The sequence below is a fragment of the Bos grunniens genome, chromosome 24 (assembly GCF_055505025.1).
Source record: "Bos grunniens cultivar Pamir isolate PY7600 chromosome 24, Bosgru_T2T1.0, whole genome shotgun sequence".
Classification (NCBI taxonomy): domain Eukaryota; kingdom Metazoa; phylum Chordata; class Mammalia; order Artiodactyla; family Bovidae; genus Bos; species Bos grunniens.
In genome coordinates this window covers 2,141,506-2,162,301 of record NC_141188.1, presented here as the reverse complement: position 1 = coordinate 2,162,301, position 20,796 = coordinate 2,141,506, and the positions used below count along the sequence as shown (strand labels likewise).

The 20,796-nt window shown below is 49.2% G+C and overlaps 1 protein-coding gene and 1 long non-coding RNA gene across 16 annotated transcripts in view; one reads left to right on the top strand and one right to left on the bottom strand.

Moving 5' to 3' along the window:
- SLC66A2 (solute carrier family 66 member 2) overlaps nucleotides 1–18,030 on the bottom strand; it is a 42,042-nt gene extending 24,012 nt beyond the window's left edge. For 3 of the 15 annotated variants that reach the window (XR_015153649.1, XM_086372515.1, XM_086372519.1), the window contains exons 1-4: nucleotides 17,367–17,621; nucleotides 16,828–17,161; nucleotides 12,052–12,185; nucleotides 4,274–4,327 (exon numbers count right to left, since the gene is read on the bottom strand). Coding sequence is in view for 10 of the 15 variants with exons in the window: in XM_086372515.1 (XP_086228641.1) it covers nucleotides 4,274–4,327; nucleotides 12,052–12,185; nucleotides 16,828–17,030 (391 nt within the window). In the remaining 5 variants the exon portion in view is untranslated. Of the gene's footprint in view, nucleotides 1–4,273; nucleotides 4,328–12,051; nucleotides 12,186–16,827; nucleotides 17,162–17,366 lie in introns of all 15 variants that reach the window. The other 12 variants (XR_015153647.1, XM_086372511.1, XM_086372514.1 and 9 more) reach the window with 5 other exon arrangements.
- LOC147345820 (uncharacterized) lies at nucleotides 17,041–18,318 on the top strand. The gene is made up of 2 exons (XR_015153664.1): nucleotides 17,041–17,179; nucleotides 18,120–18,318. It is a non-coding gene; the product is annotated as an uncharacterized LOC147345820 (long non-coding RNA).
- The last annotated feature ends 2,478 nt before the right edge of the window (nucleotides 18,319–20,796 follow it).

Below are 20,796 nucleotides of genomic sequence, written 5' to 3'. Positions count from 1 at the left end.
GTGCACAAGTATGTGACATGTACATAGGAGGAGAGGAGGGGAGAAGGAGAGGAAGACAGCCAAAGACATGATGACTGAAAACCCCAGATATGATGAAAATATCAATCTGCACACCCAAGCAGCTTAACAAATTCCAAAAAGGAGAACGCAAAGGGATCCACACCCTCACATATCATAGTCAACCTGCTGAATGCCAAAGGAGAAACTCTTGAAATCAGCAAGAGAAGGACTTCCCTGGCAGTCCAGTGGTAGTCCAGTAGGACTCCACACTCTCACTGCCGAGGGCTCAGGTTTAATCCCTGATTAGGGAACCAAGAACCCGTTAAGTCACGTGGCATGGCTGAAAGAGAAATTAGCAAGAGAAAATGAAAAACACATTTGAAATGCAGCCAAAAAAAAAAGCCCTGTCAACCAAAATTCTTACATTCAGCAAAACTTTTTTTTCCCTGGCCATACAGCTTATGAGATCTTAGCTCCTTGATTAAGAACTGAACCCAGGTTCCAGGCCCTAGGCAGTGAGAGCAGAGTCCTAACCACTGGACCACCAGGGAATTCCCGCAAAACATTTTTTAAAAAAGGGCAAAATAAAGACATTTCCATATAAAAAAGATCTGGGAGAATTTCTTGTTAGCAGACCCATCTTATAGGGAATACTAAAAATAAATTATTCATTCTGAAAGAAAGGGACCTCAGGCAGTAATTATAATCCACTTGAGAAAAACAAAAAGTATAGGTAGTGGTGATCATGTAGGTAAAAGGCAGTAAAAGTGCATATTTCTTCTCTTTTTCTCTTTTAATTGATTAAAAATCAAGTTACTTTAAATTTAAAGTAGATTTTGGTAAGATGCATATCATAAACTTTGATGTTCGAGTCAAACACCAAGCAAATAACATAACGTGATACAATGTAGTATACTATTATATACACATATGTGTGTATATATATATTTAAGGCTTACAAAAGGAATTAAAATATTACCCTAAAAGTGTTTACTTAATACAAAAGAAAGTAATAAAGAAGGAACAGGGGGAGGTTAGGGCAGATGGGAGGACAGAGAGCAGAAAGTGAAGTGGCGAGGGTAAATCCAGACATAGTGACATGAAATGTGAGTGAAGTGAACAATCTAATCGAAGGCCAGAGCCGCAAGATGAAGTTTTTTAAAGATCCACTATATGCTTTCTACGAAGGCAATGGCAACCCACTCCAGTGTTCTTGCCTGGAGAATCCCAGGGACGGGGGAGCCTGGTGGGCTGCCGTCTATGGGGTCGCACAGAGTCGGACACGACTGAAGCGACTTAGCAGCAGCAGCATATGCTTTCTACAGGAGACATACTTTAGATTCAAAGATATAAAAAAGAAGTCAAAAGCACAACGGAAAAAGATATACCATACAAACAGCAATCACAGGAGATCTACAGTGGCTATACTACTATCAGAAAAAAACAGACTTTAAAACAAAACGATTACTAGACATAAAGGAAAATTTTATGATGATAAAAGGGCCAATCTATCAGTAAGATAAAACTATAAACATACACACCTAACAACAGTGCTCCAAAATATAAAGAGCAAAAACTGACAGAAGTGAAAAGAGACACAAATAAGGCAGTCGGAGATTTCAATACACATTTTTAGTAACTGACGTAACAACCAGACAGAGGAATAAGGAAAGAGAAGAGCTGACAACACTACAAAACCTAGCCAGACGCTCCTCTACCCCACCTGAAGAGTAGGACTTATATCATTCACAAGTGCACATGGAGCGTTCTCCAGGAGAGACCATTGGCCAAGCCATCAAACAAGCCTCAATTTAAAATGACTGGAATGATACAAAATATTTTCTCCAACTACAATGGAATTAAATTAGAAATCAAGGCATGTGTGCTATGCACGCAGGCTACGTCGTTTCAGTGGTGTCCAGCTCTTTGCAACGCTATGGACTACAGCCCTCCAGGCTCCTCTGTCCATGGGAGTCTCCAGGCAAGAATACTGGAGTGGGCTGCCACGCTCTCCTCCAGGGGATCCTCCTGACCCAGGGACCAAACTGGCATCTCTTAGGTCTCCTTCATTGGCAGGTGTGTTCTTTATCACTAGTGCCACCTGGGAAACCCCTAGAAATCAATAACAGAAGGAAACTTGGGGATTCATTAATATATGTGGAAATTAAACAACACACTCATAAGTAACAAAGGAATCAAAGAAGAAATCCTGAAGGAAATTTAAAAATATTTTAAGGCCAATGAAAACATACCAAAACTTACAGGATGCAGTGAATACATTACTTACAAAGAAATTATGGCTAAAAGTTATATTAAAAAAGATGATCAACTATATGTCAATAAAAAAAGAAGGAATATCTCAAATCCATAAATTAACCTTATAGCTTAACAAGTAAAAAAAAAAAAAAAAAGAAGAACTAAACCCAAAACAAGCAGAAGGAAAGAGATTATAAACACTAAAGTGGAAATAAACTAGGGACTAGAAAAACAATAGAGAAATATCAACAAAACCAAAAGTTGGCTCTTTGAAAAAAATCAATTAAATGCATGAACCTTTAGCTGCAAGAAACAAAACAAGATGGAGAGAGAGAGAGGAGACTCGAATTACTGATGTCAAGGATTAAAGAGAGATCATTACCACTAACTTTACAGAAATCAAAAAGATTATAAGAACAATATATGCCAACAAATAACAGATTAACTGGACAAATTCCAACAAAGAGTTTCTCTTGAAACTAACTCAGAAAGAAATAGAAAGTAAGAATAGATTTACAAGTAAAAGACTGAATTAGTCCTTTTAAACTTTCCATAGAAAGCACAAGCCCAGATTGGTTTCACTGTCTGATCCTACCAAACACTCAGAAGAACCAATAAACCTGAAGCAAGTGCTGAAGAAGCCCCTGGATCTGACGCACTGCACAGTGAGTACAGTCGTAACCATCAGACTTGCCAGGAGACTAAAAGTGATCATCCAACCATCAGACTTGCCAGGAGATGAAAAGTGATTGTTCCAACCATCAAACTTGCTAGGAGACTAAACGTGATCATCCAACCATTAAAAAAAATGGTAAATATGTAATGTGATATAGGTACTCATTACCACTACTTGGCTATTATATCACAGTATATAAATGTGTCAACACGTACCTTTAATTTACCTGTCAAATATATTTCAATTAAAACACTTTTAATTAATAAAGAATTAATAGCAATTCTTCACAAATTCTTTTTAAAAATAGAAGAGGAAGGAACGCTTCCCATTTCCAATTTATTTCATAAGACCAGTTCTATCCTGATACTAAAATCAGTTATCATATGAAGAAGGGGAAAAAAAAAAGGAACCTAAGCAACCTAACAGTAGCAAACAAAATCTAGTAACTTATAAAAAGGATTATAAATCATGATCAGATGAGATTCATCCCAAGAATGCAAGGTTGGTTCAACATACAAAACTCCATGAACATAATGTACTATAATGAGTAGAATAAATGACAAAAACCACATGATCACCTCAACAGACACAAAAAGCATTTGACAAACTCAAATATCTTTTCATGATGAAAACAAACTCAGAACAGAAGGGCACTTGCTTAACCTAATATAAGCATCTCTGTAAAATCCGTAGCCAACACCATACTCAATATCAAGAAGGAAATGCTCTCTCACTATGACCAGTAACCAGACAAGCACATCTACATCTACTCTCCCACTTCTGGCCACAGTAATTAGTCAAGAAAAGAAATAAAAAGTTTCCAGATTGGAGAAGAAGGAGTAAAACTCTCTATCTGTGGATGACATAATCTTGCATATATAAAATCCTCAACTATCCATTAAAAAGCTATTAGAATGAACGAGTTCAGCAAAGCTGCAGGTCCCAAGATCGATATGTGAGAATCAATTCTATTTCTACAAAGTAACAATGAACAATCCAAAGCGAAAATTAAGAAAACAATTCCATTTACCACAGAATCAAAAAGAATAAAATACTTTGGGATAAGCTTAACAAACAGAATTCATGTCTTTCTTTTTACCTCTCTGCATCCCTCCCCCTTAACACACACAGCAAATGGGTAGGTTTCTAGTGGTTACTTCATGCTTGAAAACAGCAGGCTGTGTTGGTTAGCTGGCTGGAGATGCAGCCACGTGGGGTGGGTGATGCCCATGCAAGGAGAGGATGCGGCACAGGTGTGAGTGGAGACAAGAGACGGACAGAGCTGCAGAGCAGGAAACGGACCCGGTGCTCCAGGGGTGGCACATGCAGCGTGGTACATACCCAGAAAGGACCGCCCAAGGGGGACTCTGACTTCTCCATCTTTATTATCTGCAGCTACATTTAAAAAGAGAAAGAGAGAGAAAACAGAAAGGAAGAAGAGACAAAAACAGACCGATTTTAACACTGGTAAGTCCTTGTTGCATTTCTTTAAAAAAAAAAAATGGAACAGAAAGACAAGCTTTTGGTTTCTGTGCATTAGGAAATCCACTTTGTGAACCATTGTTCTCCAAACCTGTCCTCTTTCAAAATAAGTCCCTGGGACAGAGGAAAAAAATGGAACGTCACCAAATCTCACTTAATTTCTAAAGTCGGAGGTGCTGACGAGATACAGCAGACCCTACCTTCCACTTTCCCCTGGAAACTCACCTGGACACAAACCCTGGCTACAAGACAGCTGTCCCAGGGTCCAGATTCTTCAGAACAAAGCTGTTTCCCGAGGGCACTCAACACAGCACTCACCGTGAGCAGACAGCTAGTTCAGCATGTGAACCTGCCCGCCCTTGGACATCACATCAAGTCAGGGAGCAGGGCTGGCAGCTGCCCCCAGCGGTGGCCCAGGAAGGACCCAGTGTGAGATTCCACTGCCAGCCACCTTGCCTTCCCACTCGCCCCCGGCCCCACCTGAGGCTTCCCTAGACTGGGCCACCCCAGGAAAACAACAGACTGACCAGAGGCCCTGAAGACCACCAGAGCTCCTCCAGGGGGTTTCCACCTGCAAGTGGAGCTGGGGACGGAGGTCAGTCACTGAGGTCAGAAGCAAAGGCAGGAGCAAAGGTCATGGGTCTGCACTAGGCAATGGAAACTACCCCAAACTGAAAATTTTTCAAGTAATCAGCTAAAAGCAAATACCAGCCTTTCTGCCTAGACCCGGGGACAGCTGATACTGCTCAGGGAAGAGCTGGGGGGATGGAGGGGGTGGTTCATAAACCAACAGGAACCACTGTCTCCTCTCCTTACCCTGCCTCCCTTCCAACACCCCCTTCTGGACCTTCTGGGTTCTGAGTCCCCAGAGCTGGTCAGTTCTCCCAGCTTTTTGGTTCTGTCTTTGATTTAGATCAGGTTCACCATTAATGGGCACCTCCTCTAAAGATCAAAGTACCAAAAGAGGGAAGTGGGGTAGGCTACAGGACAGGGCGTTCCACTCAGCCACTTATGGGCTTGGACACAAAGCTGCCCTTCTCTCTCCCGGCCTGATCCCGCTGAGCTGACAAGCAGAGCTTCACACCTGCCCTGCAGAACCACCGGGCGTGGCCAGGTGCAGGGCTTGGGGTCAGCCAGACACACACCCTGGTCAGGGCGGCCAGCAGCAAGCTGGGTGGGAAGGTCACATCCTGTGCACAGCATCCAGCTACCTGAGGTTTTTCAGCTGGAAAGCAACATGATCAGATCTACGTTTTAGAAAAACACCTTCATGTAGGACAGATGGAGGAAAGGGCGCTCTGAAGCCGAGAGACACTGGCAATGTTTTGTGATCACGTGCCACCACAGATCTGTACTGAAGACACACCAGGCACCAAGCTGCAGAAACGACTGCAACACTTCCAGACCACACTGCCCTCAGAGCCTGCACCCCCCACTAGGAGGAGGGCCCCTGTCCCCTTGACTCAGGGTGGGCCTGAGGTGCAGGTCGGCAGAAGCAATGCTGTGTGATTTCCAAGACCAGATCTTTAAAAAGATGCAGTGTCCACCCAGTTCTTCCCAGACACTCCCGTTGAACCATGGCTCCACAGTGTGAGGAAGGCCAGTTCTCATGAGGAGCCCACGTGGGAGCGTTCCAGCAGAGCCCAGCTGAGGTCCAACCGACGGCCAGCACCACGTAGACACAAGAGTGAGGAGTAAAGAGAGAAACAGAGAGGGGGAGAGAGGGTGGGAGAGGCAAAGAGAGACAGAGAGATCCAAAAACAGAGGAAGACACGGGGAGGACAAGCAGGGGCAAGAGACAGTGAGAGAGCAAACAGCCCAAACTGCAGAGTCTGGGGTGAAAATGTCCTTTCCTGCCCCCAAATTTGGGGCCCACCTGTCGAGCAGCCACAGAGACAGGAGCCAGAGACGACTAAGCCGAAGTTTCAGCAGGGCTGAGACAGGACAGTCAGCCCTGGGGCGGCCAGAGGACAGGACGGTGCTTGACAGACAAGAGGCAGATCTGCAAACGCCCCGGGCACTCTGGTCCTCATCACGGTTTGAGACTCACTGCTGGGGGCACCTTGGAGAGATCACATGGGGGCTACGTGTGGGAGGGGGCGGAGGTGGACAACGGCTGCAGCGGAGAGGTAGGGGGCCCAGGGCCCACGAGGAGGTGTGTTCACGGTGGTCCAGCAACACAGGAACAGAAGACCCTAGGTCAGCACCGGGCAGTGGGCTGGACCGAGGCAGGACTGTGCCCCGAGGTCCAAGGACACAAAGGAGCCCCTGAAAACGCAGAACAGTCTGTGCATAAGCATCCTCCTGGGAAGGGGGGTCCTCAGCTTTCATTCTCAGGATGGTATGCGACTCTCCCCACCCAACATTTTCTTCCAGCTGCACCGAGCTATAACTACATACCATAAAAAATTCACACTTCGAGTGTGTTTAGTACATTCCCAGAGTCCTGCCGCCACCACTACTACAGAACTCTAGGGCTTTCATCAGCTCACAAGGACCCCTGTCCTCTTCTGCAGTCAGCCCATCCCCGTCTACCTCCCAGCCAATTCCACCAGAGTGCTGAGACTTGGGGCAAATCTCAACACAATTCACTCGGGTATCTGGCTGGTGGCCCACTCACTGGGAGGCACTCGCTGTTTCTAGTGACTGCACGACACAGGCATCTGGCAGGAGGGACGTGTGACCCTGAGGACAGCATTTAAACAACTTAGCAGCCTCACTGTTGGCACAACCTCAAGACGGCACCCGTTGGGAGCTGAGAGGGAAGCGAGCTGAGAACGGCACTCTGCCTCCTGGAAACCTCCCTGCCCCACCCACTGGGGCCCCGAAGAACCCCGATCCAACAGCCGTCCCAGGGGCCCGACTGGGGCCTCCAAGGCCATGTCCAGACCAGGTCTGGGGCAGGAGACCGGACAGCGAGCTCAGAGCATCTTGTCACAGCAAGGTCCGCACTCCAGGGGACCACCATGCCAGGGGCAAGAGCCAGCAGCGGAGGGTCGGAGGCGGGCAGCTGGCCACAGGGAGCAATGGGACTTCTGTCACGTGAATCATGGGGTAAAGTAAAACAAACACACTCATCACTGCAAGGTACTGCGAACTGATTTTGAAAAGTAAATAAAGATAAATATGGAAATCACCCCTGAATACTCATTGAAAGGACTGATGCTGAAGCTCCAACACTTGGCCACCTGATGCGAAGAGCCAATTTGTTAGAAAAGACCTTGATGCTGAGAAAGACTGAGGGCAGGAGAAGGGGATGACAGAGACGGTTGGATGGCATCACCGACTCAATGGACATGACTTTGAGCAAACTCTGGGAGGTAGTGAAGGACAGGAGAGCCTGTCGTGCTGCGGTCCATGGGGTCGCAGAGTCGGACCTGACTTAGTGACTGAACGACAAGTGAGCATTCACCTGCCTCTCCTTTATAAATCAAACTGTTGAAAGGCTGAGTAGCATTCACGGGGAAGTACCTCTAGAGGGGCAGGGACAGTAGAGTGGGGTGCTGGGCGGCCGGGACAGACTGTCAGGTCTGGGCCCTGGGCCCCCCTGGCTGCCACCCTCCAGAGAGGCCAGCTGCCAGGCGTGCCTCCTGGAGGAAGAGCACAACAGTCCTGCAGAATCTAAAGGGCGGACCTGGATTGAATCACCTTGCAGAATGTTCTTCACAGGGCAGTCCACACAGCCCTGGTTCAGCAGCCTGATTCTGTGCAGATTCTGCAGCCCTGTCGCTCCAAGTGCTGCTGCCGGTCCACTGACCCCATGCTGGGCACAAAGCGCACAACATAGAACAAACAACAGATAAGTTCAAAGGACAAAGGGAATTTAGGGAGAACTACAGATCATCACTTCATGGGAAATAGATGGGGAAACAGTGGAAACAGTGTCAGACTTTATTTTTTTGGGCTCCAAAATCACTGCAGATGGTGACTGCAGCCATGAAATTAAAAGACGCTTACTCCTTGGAAGGAAAGTTATGACCAACCTAGATAGCATATTCAAAAGCAGAGACATTACTTTGCCACAAAGGTCCATCTAGTCAAGCTATGGTTTTTCCGGTGGTCATGTATGGATGTGAGAATTAGACTGTGAAGAAAGCTGAGCACCAAAGAATTGATGCTTTTGAACTGTGGTGTTGGAGAAGACTCTTGAGAGTCCCTTGGACTGCAAGGAGATCCAACCAGTCCATTCTGAAGGAGATCAGCCCTGGGATTTCTTTGGAAGGAATGATGCTAAAGCTGAAACTCCAGTACTTTGGCCACCTCATGTGAAGAGTTGACTCATTGGAAAAAACTCTGATGCTGGGAGGGATTGGGGGCAGGAGGAGAAGGGGACTACAGAGGATGAGATGGCTGGATGGCATCACTGACTCGATGGACGTGAGTGTGAGTGAACTCTGGGAGTTGGTGATGGACAGGGAGGCCTGGCATGCTGCAATTCATGGGGTCGCAAAGAGTTGGACACGACTGAGCGACTGATCTGAACTGAACTGAACAGATTAAAAGGGCTTCCCAGGTGGCACTAGTCGTAAAGAACCCACCTGCCAATGCAGGAGACGTAAGAGACAGAGGTTAGATCCCTGGGTCAGGAAGATCCCCTGGAGGAGGGCATGGCAACCCACTCCAGTATCCTGGCCTGGAGAATCCCATGGACAGGAGCCTGGTGGGTTACCATCCATGAGGTCACAAAGAGTCAGACATGACTGAGGGGAATTAGCATGTACCCCCATATAGATTAAGAAGACAAATTGCAACAACAAAAAGACACCGACCAATCACAGTTTGTGGCCCATAACTGGATCTTGATCTAAGGAAACAAACTGGCCAAACACTTAGGAAACACAAGAGACAGTTGGAAACTCACACAGATGGTGGTTTGATAAGAAGAAGAACGGGCTTCTTATGGAATGATGATATTGTGTCATGCTTTCTTAAAGTCTTATCTTTTAAAGACATGTTACAGACCATCTACAAATGGCCTATATCAAGGATTTGCTTCAGCAACTGCAGGAAGAGGATGTGCACGGGCTCTGGAAAACGGTCGGAGGCTGTCAGGGCCCCACACAGAGCACCATATGCTGCTCTCCCACTTCTACATGTTTGAAATTCTCCACAACAAAAAGTGAAAAAGGAAAACACAGCACTGTCAAGACAGACACCACACTCCACTCCTGGTTCACAGTTAAATAGCAGGTTTATATTAGCATCTCCAGCCAATTTCTCCCTGAAACACGTGGCCTCCGTGAATGCCGCCCCATCTTGGACATTCTGAAAGGGGAACCCACCCCTCTGGGTCCTGCCTCCACTGCACACAAGGGCACTGAAAAGCTTCTGTGGAATGAGAGCTTTTAAAACATTTGATCCTAATTTTGAAAATGATCCCAATCTTGTGATAGGAGACTGAAAAAGAAAAACTTGGGGAAAAACGCCACAAGGTTCCAAGCAGTCACCTCTGGGCAGTGGGCTGGAGAGTGTTTGACTTTTGTGTTGTGTCCTGTCTCCCTCAAAATGTCTACTGAGCAGGTGTCACTCATCAGATAACAAATTAGATATTTTTCTAAGTAACCTGCTTTTTCTCCCTAATACCACTGATGTTTCTTTAATTTTTACTTTCAAGTTGAATGGGTGACCTTCAGAACTGAAAACTTTTATAAAAGATGGCTGGAAAACATTCAAGCTTTTTTTCAGGCTGCCTGACTGTCCTATAGCTGAAGTTGGGCTCCTCAGACTCTCCCCCTGAGTTATTTTAATGTGCATGGTCAGTTCCCCTGGAAGTCTGCCTTCCGGGGCCGGAGGCACCCTCACAGCCCTGGCTGACACATTCCGGAAGCGGAAGCTGGCCACCTGCCAGGTGGAGGGGGCCACGGGGTGGGGAAAGCACAGGACAGAGGCCCATGGGCTGCAGAGCTTCCCAACCCAAACCACTTGGCGTTTTCACAGCCTGCTTCTGGCAGATTAGAGGAAATAAACCCACATACTCATTAAAGGCTTCCCTAGGAGGACGCGGAGACTTAAGTATCTCTTAAACAGTGGACACAAAAATATGTAAATCACCCTGGATTCGAGTACTGAATTCTCAAACTCTTAGCTGGTGTGGGCAAAGGTTAGGAGACAACCCTCCCTGAGTCTGCGCTGGGCCCAGGGGTCAGGAGCCACAGCCCTCCACTCCCCCAGAGCCGAGGACGCCCACTAGCACACTGGCCAATGCCCGTGAGCTGCCATTAAGTGTTAAATTCTGAGTTCACTGCGTGACGCGGGGGCCCCAGTGCCTGCTGTGCCTGTGTCATCATGGCCCACACACGGCTTCTAACAAGGTCACTGCTGCAGAGCCCGAGGCTCAGTGCGCTAAGCCACCAGGGCACCGATGTCTCCCCAGGCCTTCCCCCACCTGGTGAGGACGATCGCGCTAACCACCCACACGGCCCAGTCTGTGGTCGGCCGTGAGATCCTGCACCCCTTATAGGCGAGGTTCAAGGGGCACATATCACAGACGCCCTTGTCTCAGAGGAAACTAAGCTGCAGCTCTTCCCTGGTAAGGGATCCGCGATACAGGAGCCCTGCTTCCTGGGCACCGGCAGCAGCACGGTCAGCACCACCTCGGGTAAGTGTTCCCAAGTCACAGTGGGGAGGACGGTGCTGATGGGGAGAAGCAGCAGAAACAGGCAGTGCTGATCACCTTTACAGCCTAAGCGACACTCAGCAGTCCAGGCTACTCACTGGAGCTGGAGGCCGACCCATTTTCTACATACACTCACACTAAAAGCAGAAGCTACACAAGAGGAAATGATTCACTCAAAGTGAAAGAAAATAACCATCAGGAAAAAGAAAAAGAGTGGGGCAGGAGCACAGTCCACAGGAGTCCCAGAACTAAACAAACTCTGGAGAATACGCTTCTCTAAGCAGCAATTGAGACTGAGCACACACAGTCTCAGATGAAAGCAAAGCGAGAACTGTCTTAGATTCAGTCATTAGACAAAAGAAGTGCAGCACCGAACCCCCTGCAGAGAGAAGCCCACCAGCCCACTTGGTCAAACACAGAACATCAGCTTGGAACGAACACTGTCAAAGGAAAAGGCAAAATCAGGAGCAGTATCTTCTATTTTCTAAGCTGCCAAAAAATGCAGTGTGTTGAGCGTGGGATTCGCCAACCTGAGCTCATGGACCCTGTGTGCCCATCCAAGCCCACAAAGCATGACACCAGGTGAATGTTTAATAAGGTACATAACTGATCCCAGTTGACTCAGGAGGAAGACAAAAACGGAGAGGCTGTGCGAAGAGCACAAGCCACACACACAAGGTCAGAGATAAACACGCCTCCGCAGGGAACGTCTGTTTCTGGCCTGATTAAGCCAGAAACAGACCAGCAGTACCACCCCCTGCCCGATGAGGGTCCAGTGTGACCACGGCCACAGCCAAGGGCATGTTAAGAGAGCTGATCACTCGCTCAAGTCCCAGCTTCATGGATATGCTGTCGAGTCAGTCACTGATGGAGAACACGGCTGCCATGACAGACGCCAGCGCCACTTGGTAAGACCGTGACTGCCTGGAGGCCACTGGGCGAGGGCAGCCCAGCCTCTCCCCGGGAGAGGAGTAACTCCTGGAGTTACCGGGCTTTCTCCCCGAAGCTGCCGGTCACCCACCTGAAAAGACCCTGCGTTTCAGGTTCAGCTCATTGGCCACGCGGACCTCGGTGCAGAGCTTCAGCATGAGCAGCATGGTCAGGATCATGACGACACTCTGCCAGAGCAGTGGCGACTCGAAGTGCCTCCCAAACCTGCGGGGGAACACGCCGTGGCATCAGGGAGGCACCAGGCAGAGCCCAGTGTGCTGGTCAGACAGCACCGGGATGGGAGGGCCCAGACCAGTCCTGGACAGCCAGGCCCGGGTCTCCACAAACGCCTGAGATGATGTGCAGGAGTGAGACATGCCGCACACCCCTCCCCAGGAATCGCTGGGAGCCTCCCAAGGCCTTGGACTGACTGGGTGGGCCTCCTGCACACCGCCCACCCCCCAAAAGCCCAGCCAGGGATCCATCACCCTCCTGTAGAGACGCTGCTGCCACCAGGTGAGACGCCCAGGCTCCAGACCACCTGCATCCCCAGGAAGATGCATCCCAGAGTTGGGACCAAGAGCATCCCCGCCCCCTGCCTAAAGAGAAGGGGTCTCCAGGCCAGCACAGTCTGAAGTGTGAGCAGAGCAGGGCACCAGGCCCCCACCCCTCACGAGGGAAGAGGTGAAGTCAGCGAGGCTATGGGTGTAGGCCTGGCAGACCTTCACTGAAGCCCCATGTCCCCCTCTTCTCCCAGCCCCAGCCCGCCCAGCTATAGGACCCCAGGCCTTCCTGCTGACTTTTGTGTTGAGCATTTTACCACCTCAGCCAAAAATTCCTGAATGCCAGAGCCACAGTCCAGTGACCAGCACCAGTGGGCCCATTAGAAGACCTCAGTCCCCAAGGGGTGATCACAGCACTGCCCTCCCCATACCAGCTGGGGGTCTCAAACGTGGCCATCAGAACCACGAGGGCTGAGACATTCAATCCAGCCCACTGCAAGCCTGCAAACCCGTCACCCCAAGGTGAGGCCTGGGCACAGTGCCCTGCAAGCCCAGGCCCCAGTCCTTACTTGGCTGTTCAGGGGCAGAGAATCCACTGCGAGCAGTTTCCCAAACCTGAGCTGGTACCAACTGTCAAAGTCGGGAGGTCCTAGATGGCCCTCCAACTGACCCTGAAACCAGGCGACAGGCAGACAGTGGCCCCACCTCCCCGCCCCCTCCCTCACACCCATCCCTTCAAGGAGGCAGTCACGAGAGCTGCTGCTGCTGGGCCACACACGTGCTTCTGCACAGGCTGGCTCCGGCCACCATGCTGCCCCGGCCCTCATGCTGTGACCCACCACCTCTGGGCTTCGTCTCTTCTGTAAAGTGCAGACCCTCAAGCCCTATGGCTGTCTGAGGACATTTCTAGCCAATTATAGGAACTAGCCCCCACTGGTTACCTAGCTGACCCCAGGGGCTGACAGACCCATAGATAATCCAGAAGAGGAGACATAGAAGGGTCTGTATCAGGCTGGGGGCACTGGGGCAGGTGGGCCTCACAGCGAACACTTCGGTCTAGTGTTTCACTTCTAGTTAGTTACAAGACTGAAGACATGGGATTTGGGCCATTGTGTAATAAATGCCACTTCCATTTTTTTTAATTGTTCAACAGAAACAATGAGTGACTAGGAAAACTGGGGAAGAAATGAAGGTTGGTGCTTCACCTTATACCACACACCAAAAAATCAAATCTAGGTGAATTCAATATTTACAGTAAAGAGAGAGATATTTATAGTGAAGTAAGGGTGGTGGCAGAGGTGAATATTTAACTGCTTTTAGGGTGAAGACAAGCTAAACAAGACACAAAATTTCAAAAAGCTCAACTTCCCACAAAAGATATACAAGCGACAAAACAAATAAACAAAGTGCAACATCATTAGTAATTTTTAAAAGCTCATTAAAATAGACCCTATGTTGTACTCATCGGGTGGGTTAAACTTCTCCCGTTAACCCTTACAGTCTGTGCTGGCACGTTGTCAGAGAGCCCTTTCTCCTCTCCTGCCTTGACAGTGAAGTTGGCACAGCCTCTCATGCAGATGATGGGAGAGCCCGGCTCAGGGGGAGCTGGTCCAAGCACATCCTCCCAGGGTGCAGCACACACCTGTTGCTCCCCGGGAGACACACACTGCAGAAAACGTGCAAAGTTTCACAGAGCTTGAGAAAAGTTTCCACCAGAACACCTCTGATGTGCCTTCAAAGCCCCAAAGAAAAGCTCAAGTGGAAGAGAAGCTGGGTATCTATTTCCTGCTCCCACCAGGACGCCTTCTGCCCAAGTAGCAGCTTGCCACTACCCCTGTGATACAGTGTCCCAGAGTCTCGGATACAATTTTACTACATCTCCAATACAATGTCACCACACCTCTGGTACAGTGCTACAATCTCTCTGATCAGACAGGGGTGTGGCTGGAGAACTAGCTCCCAGATGAATCAGGCCCTGGGTCAGAGGCCCTGCAGCATCATCCCTGCGCCCTGGGCCTCTCCCTCCCTTCTCTGCAAAAATCACTCAGTCCTTCTGGCTTCTGAGAACACAAATGCCAAGTCCTGTCCATCAGCACTGTGCATGATCTGCTGAATGCTGGTTCTGCAAAAGGATGGGAAGAATCACAGGAATGAAAGCATTAGAGTCTCGTGACTTTCAGAAACCTGGGGTTTATGTGGCTTGGTCAGCCTCCAACAGGCCTGCAGAGCCACTCACATGCCTCATGCTAGAAATTTCCCAGGGGCTTCCCAGGCAGACAAGAGTTTCTAGGACTGCCTTCCTGGCAACCTCTAGGGAACTATACTCTTCACTTCCTCTATGTCCACCACTGTTCTTACACAGACCCAGCTCCATCCCACCCGGAGCCCCCGGCCTGAGCTCTGTCCCTCCCCACCACCCAGAACCCATGTATGTGTGTCTGTACGTCCCATATAGCATTGCTGCTAAAGTTTTAACCCTACAGCATCGGCCCAGGGTCTGGCTCATGGGAAACCCTCAGAAACCTGTTAAATGAAATGGGCTGCTAACCCATGAAGCCTGGAGGAGACTCTGTTAACCTATGAAGCCTGGAGAGGACCCAGGAGTAGGTGCTTTGGAGCCTCCAGAGAAAGGAAGGAAATGGGAGACAGGCATTGCCCTAAGAGCAGAGGGACCTTGGGACCAGGTGGGCAGAGATGCGCCCACTCATTACAAGTTGTAGGCGAAGCCTGGCCTGTCTGCTGGGCTTAACCACATGAACTACAAAGTACTGCCAGGTGTAAAGTACAGGGAAAGCACATTCCCAGGTGAAAGGGACGCTGGAGCAGAGACCAGCACCCTTTGCCAGCCCTCCCTTCTTCCCATAGGATCTCACAGACTTCTGGGATCCCGGCTGAAGGCAATCCTGTGTGTTCACAGGGCAGCCATTGAACCCCTGAAGCGACACAGGCCAGTTGAGGCAGCTCAATCCTCCTCTGTTTGAAGGAGATCTGCCCCTGCCTAAAGGAAGTGCGGCTTCCAACCTGGGGGACCTTGGCTGGCCTGAGCCTGGGCTGGAGCGCTGGCGAGACAGCAGTCCGGGGCCCTGCTTCTGTGTCCTTCAGACCCAGCGGCAAGCAGCCGAGAGAGGGAAGGGGGGCATCTTACTGCAGTGAGAGAGTGCTGCCCTCAGCCAAGCAGAAAGGAAGAGTCTTCAAAATGCAGTTTTTCAACTGGTGCTAAACAAGTTAAAAGATAAGTGACCTCTGACCCCTCCTTCAGAAGTAGATGGCCCAAAGGCAGGGCTCACGGTCTGACAAATTCTCCTGGAAGAAGGGGTCACTCACTGTCTCACATTTTAAAACCCCACACTGAGCAAAAACACAGTGAGAGTGCCCAAGGGCTGCCTGGGGCCACACGGTCAGAAGGTGAAGGAGCTGAGAATTTCTGGACTCCGGGGACTCACACCCTGATGACCACGGAGGGGACATCGGCCAAAACTCATCAAACTACACAAGTGAGATTGCGCTTTTCTTTAATGTAAATCCTACCCCAGTAAGGCTGACTTAAAATTAATTAGAAAGAAAGCTCGATTTCTCCAACAGTGACCCAAAAGTCAACAGGAGCCAGAAGCAGCACTCAGACGCCAGCTTGGTACTAGCTGCCCTTACCGTCTGTGCTGACAGAGGGCCTGGGACCCTCCCGAAGGAAGGACAGTCCCAGGTTTTACTGAAATCAGGAGGCTGCGAGACCTCTTCTCATTTCCTCTGAAAATACACCTTCCCAGTTACATCTGGCTTCAACAGCTGTTAAAATAACATCCCACTCCTTACCAGAATGCAAATGTCAGTAAGAGGAAGCTGGCTGGGAGGAGCAAGAAAAGACAGTCCCTTAAGTACTAGCCAGAAAGTGGACTTACTATTAAAAAAAATAATAATAACATAAAACCCCACACACAACAGAGAAGGCAGGAAAAGCGGCCCTTCAAGGCAGACGCCGGGAGCACTGCTTCCTGTCCGGCTCAGACGCCCCTCCTGACAGCTTTCGGTGGCCAATGCTTTGTCCTTCCTGCTGACCGCCTTCGGTCACTGGTATTCATGAACTCCCTTCCTTTTCTCTCCACTGCCCCCAAATGGCACGCAAATGCCTGAAGGCAGGGACTCAGTCCTAGACCAGCCCCACAGAGAAGGCCCTGGGTGTCTTGTGAAGGTAGGAGCCACACGAAATGAAAACGCAGATCTGAGACTATGCGAGATTCTCTCCATTCCTACCATTTTCCCTGGGAAATAGTCTCATCGTTTCACAGCTCCTTCTCAGGAAGTACAGACACTTCCACCCACTGGCCTCACGCAAAGAGAAGGCCATCTGCGCGGAGCACCCCACCTACCAGAAGAGTATCCGTAAGATATTGGCCACCAGGAGCACCAGACACACGTAGGTGGAGAAGCCCTCGGCGTTCTGAGTCCGCCGGATGTCCCGGTACTGCGGGATGTATGGCACCACGCCTCCGAAGACCATGGCACCGGCTGCACCCCAGGAAACCAGCTGGTGCAGCGGGACCAGAAGCCAACCCAAGCCTTCCGCTTCCATTCCGCTCGCCCGGCGGCCCGCCGGCCGACTGACGTCCACCCGGCCCGCGCGCCCTCCGCGCTCCCGGGCTCCCGGCGCGCGCTGTCACCCCCACGTGCCGCCGCCGCCCGGGACCATCCTCCGCCGCGGGCCTGGAGAGAGGAAAAGAAGTAAGGACTCAGCCGGGCCGCCTCGCCCGGAGGAGCCGCGCCCCGCGCATGGCCCGAGGCCCAGGACGCGCCCAGGGCGCACCGCCGGCTCGCGCGCGGGGCACGACCCCTCCTCGGGCGCGCACCCCGGGCTCCGCGGGAGAAGCTAGGCGCGGGCCGCCAGCCTGGGGCCGGCAGGGGGACTTGCCGTCGGGGTCGGGGCTCGGTTCCCGGGGTGGGGGTCGCACAGCCTGGGGATCAGAGGGCCAGGAGAGGGGGGCCCGGCCCAGGTGGACGCGCCGCCGGGGCCGCCCCGCACCCCCGCCGCAGGCCGGGCAGACTCGGCGCGGCACCCGCGTCCACGTGCTCCGCGGACCCCTCCCGGCTCACCCCTGCGGCCGGATCCTCGCAGTCTGTCCTCTGGTCAGTCCGTCTGTCCGCGCATCGAGCCCCGCCTCTGAGTGACGTCACAATACGTGGCCCCGCCCACACCCGGCGGAGGGACAGTTTCCGCGGAGTCCTAGTGCGAGCCATTAAGGTGGGGCGGGACCCGGGCGAAGTCAGGGGTCGGCCAGGTTAGGAAACAGTTGCCTGGCAAAGCCACTTCTGGGCCACGGGCTCACGTGGCCCGGCTCCGCCTGTTCTGCAGGGGGTGGCCGCGTAGACCGGGTCCTGTCGCCGCCCCAAGGGTCAGCGCGAGGCCTGGGGGAGAAATCAAAGTCCGTTTTGAGCAGGCAAAAGAAAGAATCTTTCAAAAATCTATCTTGTTTCAAGTTCTAAACAACTGGCAGTAGGACATTGATCTTGGTCCAAGTTTGAGAAAATGAAGACCCTTTCTACCTGTGGGAGGCTTAAGCCACTTCCCCCTTTTCTGTTTTCTTAAGTCTTCTCATTCTGCAGGTTTGACCACTTGTTCACACAAAGAAACCCCTGGAAAGCTTTTTTTTTTTTTTTTTTTCAGGTTGCTGACCGATGTTACAGGGCTGAGTCTAGGCAGCCTCCTGGAGTGGCTCGTTCGTACAGTCAGCTCTGAGAACCACTGTTTCAAAATTCACAACGTACACAGGAAGTCCTCATGATTCAGGTTAATTGCTTCTGGGAAAGTCACTTACTATAAATGGGGCCAGAATTTCATAATAAATAATAAGTGGGTTAAAAAATAGGTGCTTATGTTGCATTAAAAATAGAAGTTAAGGGACTTCCATGGTGGTCCAGTGGCTAAGACTGCACTCCCAATGCATAAGGCCTGGGTTCAATCCTTGGTCAGGGAACTAGATCCCACATGGTGCAACTAAGACCTGGCACAGCCTAATAAATAAATAAAGGAAATATTTTAAAAAAAAATAAGTTAAAATTGTGAGATATTGCAACAACCAACAAAAGGAAGCAAAAAAAATTCTATGCCTAAAATCTGTGTATCCTCTGATATATTTAAAATGGATATCCAACAAGGACCTTCTATATGGCATATGGAACTCTGCTTGATGTTATGTGGCAGCCTGGATGGGAGGGGAGTTTGGGGGAGAACAGGTATATGTATAGCTGAGTCTCTTCACTGTTCACCTGAAACCGTCACATTGTTAATCACTATATGCCAGTATAAAATAGAAAGTTTTAAAAAATCTATATATTCAAATAAGTACCCTGAAAGAACTCTTCTTTTCTTACAGAATTTTTAAGTGAGAATTTCAAACATACACAAAAGTAGAGACCGTAGCACAGTAAACTCCATGTATCCATCACCCAGCATCAATAACTATAAAAGAACTCTTTTAATGAATATAACATAAAAAACAGCACAGCTAATTGGCAGCATTTTTCCCTTTCTGGCAATAATGGTGCATCTTAAAATCAGCAGCATCTTAGATTGAAGGCCTTAGAAATTAAGCCATTCACATGGACTCAGAGGGGCATCTGGCCACTTCCGCTGGATTTCATGCTTCAGAGGATAGAACTTCCTCTTACATTCAGTTCAGTTCGTTCAGTCGCTCAGTCGTGTCTGACTCTTTTCAACCCAATGGACTGCAGCATGCCAGGCTTCCCTGTCCATCACCAACTCCCTGAGCTTGCTCAAACTCATGTCCATCGAGTCGGTGATGCCATCCAATCATCTCATCCTCTGTCATCCCCCTCTTCTGCCTTCAGTCTTTTCCAGCATCAGCATCTTTTCCAGTGAGTCAGTTCTTTGCATCACATGGCCAAAGTACTGGAGCTTCAGCTTCAACATCAGTCCTTCCAATGAATATTCAAGACTGATTTCCTTTAGGACTGACTGGCTTGATCTCCTTGCAGTCCAAGGGACTCTCAAGAGTCTTCCCCAACACCATAGTTCAAAAGTATCAGTTCTTCAGCGCTCAGCTTTCTTTGTGGTCCAATGCTCACATCCATACATGACTAATGGAAAAACCATAGTTTTGACTCTATGGACCTTTGCCGGCAAAGTAATGTCTCTGCTTTTTAATATGAGGTCTAGGTTGGTCATAACTTTTCTTCCAAGGAGTAAGCGTCTTTTAATTTAATGGCTGCAGTCACCATCTGCAGTGATTTTGGAGCCCAAGAAAATAAAGTTTGTCACTGTTTCCTTTGTTTCCCCATCTATTTGCCATGAAGTGATGGGACCAGCTGCCATGATCTTCTTTTTTTGAATGTTGAGTTTTAAGCCAGCTTTTTCACTCTCCTCTTTCACTTTCATCAAGAGGTTCTTTAGTTCCTCTTTGCTTTCTGCCATAAGGGTGGTGTCATCTGCATATCTGAGGTTATTGATATTTCTCCTGGCAATCTTGATTCCAGCTTGTGCTTCATCCAGTCTGGCATTTTGCATGATGTACTCTGCATATAAGTTAAATAAGCAGGGTGACAATATACAGCCTTGATGTATTCCTTTCCAAATTTGGAACCAGTCTGTTGTTCCATGTCTAGTTCTAATTGTTGCTTCTTGACCTGCATACAGATTTCTCAGGAGGCAGGTCAGGTGGTCTGGTATTCCCATCTCTTGAAGACTTTTCCAGTTTGTTGTGATCCACACAGTCAAAGGCTTTAGTGTAATCAATGAAGCAGAAGTAGATGTTTTCCTGAAAATTTCTTGCTTTTTCTATGATCCAGAGGATGTTGGCAATTTGATCTCTGGTTCCCTCCCTTTTCTAAATTCAGCTTGAACATCTGGAAGTTCTTGATGCACATACTGTTGAAGCCTAGCTTGGAGAATTTTGAACATGACTTTACTAGTGTGTGAGATGAGTACAATTGTGTCGTAGTTTGAACATTCTTTGGCATTGCCTTTCTTTGGGATTGGAATGAAAACTGACCTTTTCCAGTCCTGTGGCCACTGCTGAATTCTCCAAATTTCCTGATTTGAGTGCAGCACTTTCACAGCATCATCTTTTAGGATTTGAAATAGCTTAGCTGGAATTCCATCCCCTCCACTAGCTTTGTTCATAGTGATGCTTCCTAATGCCCACTTGACTTCATACTTTAGAACGTCTGGCTCTAGTTAAGTGATCACACCATTGTGGTTATCTGGGTCATTAAGATCTTTTTTGTATAGTTCTTCTGTGTATTCTTGCCACCTCTTCTTAGTATCTTCTGCTTCTGTTAGGTCCATACCATTTCTGTCCTTTATTGTGCCCATCTTTGCATGA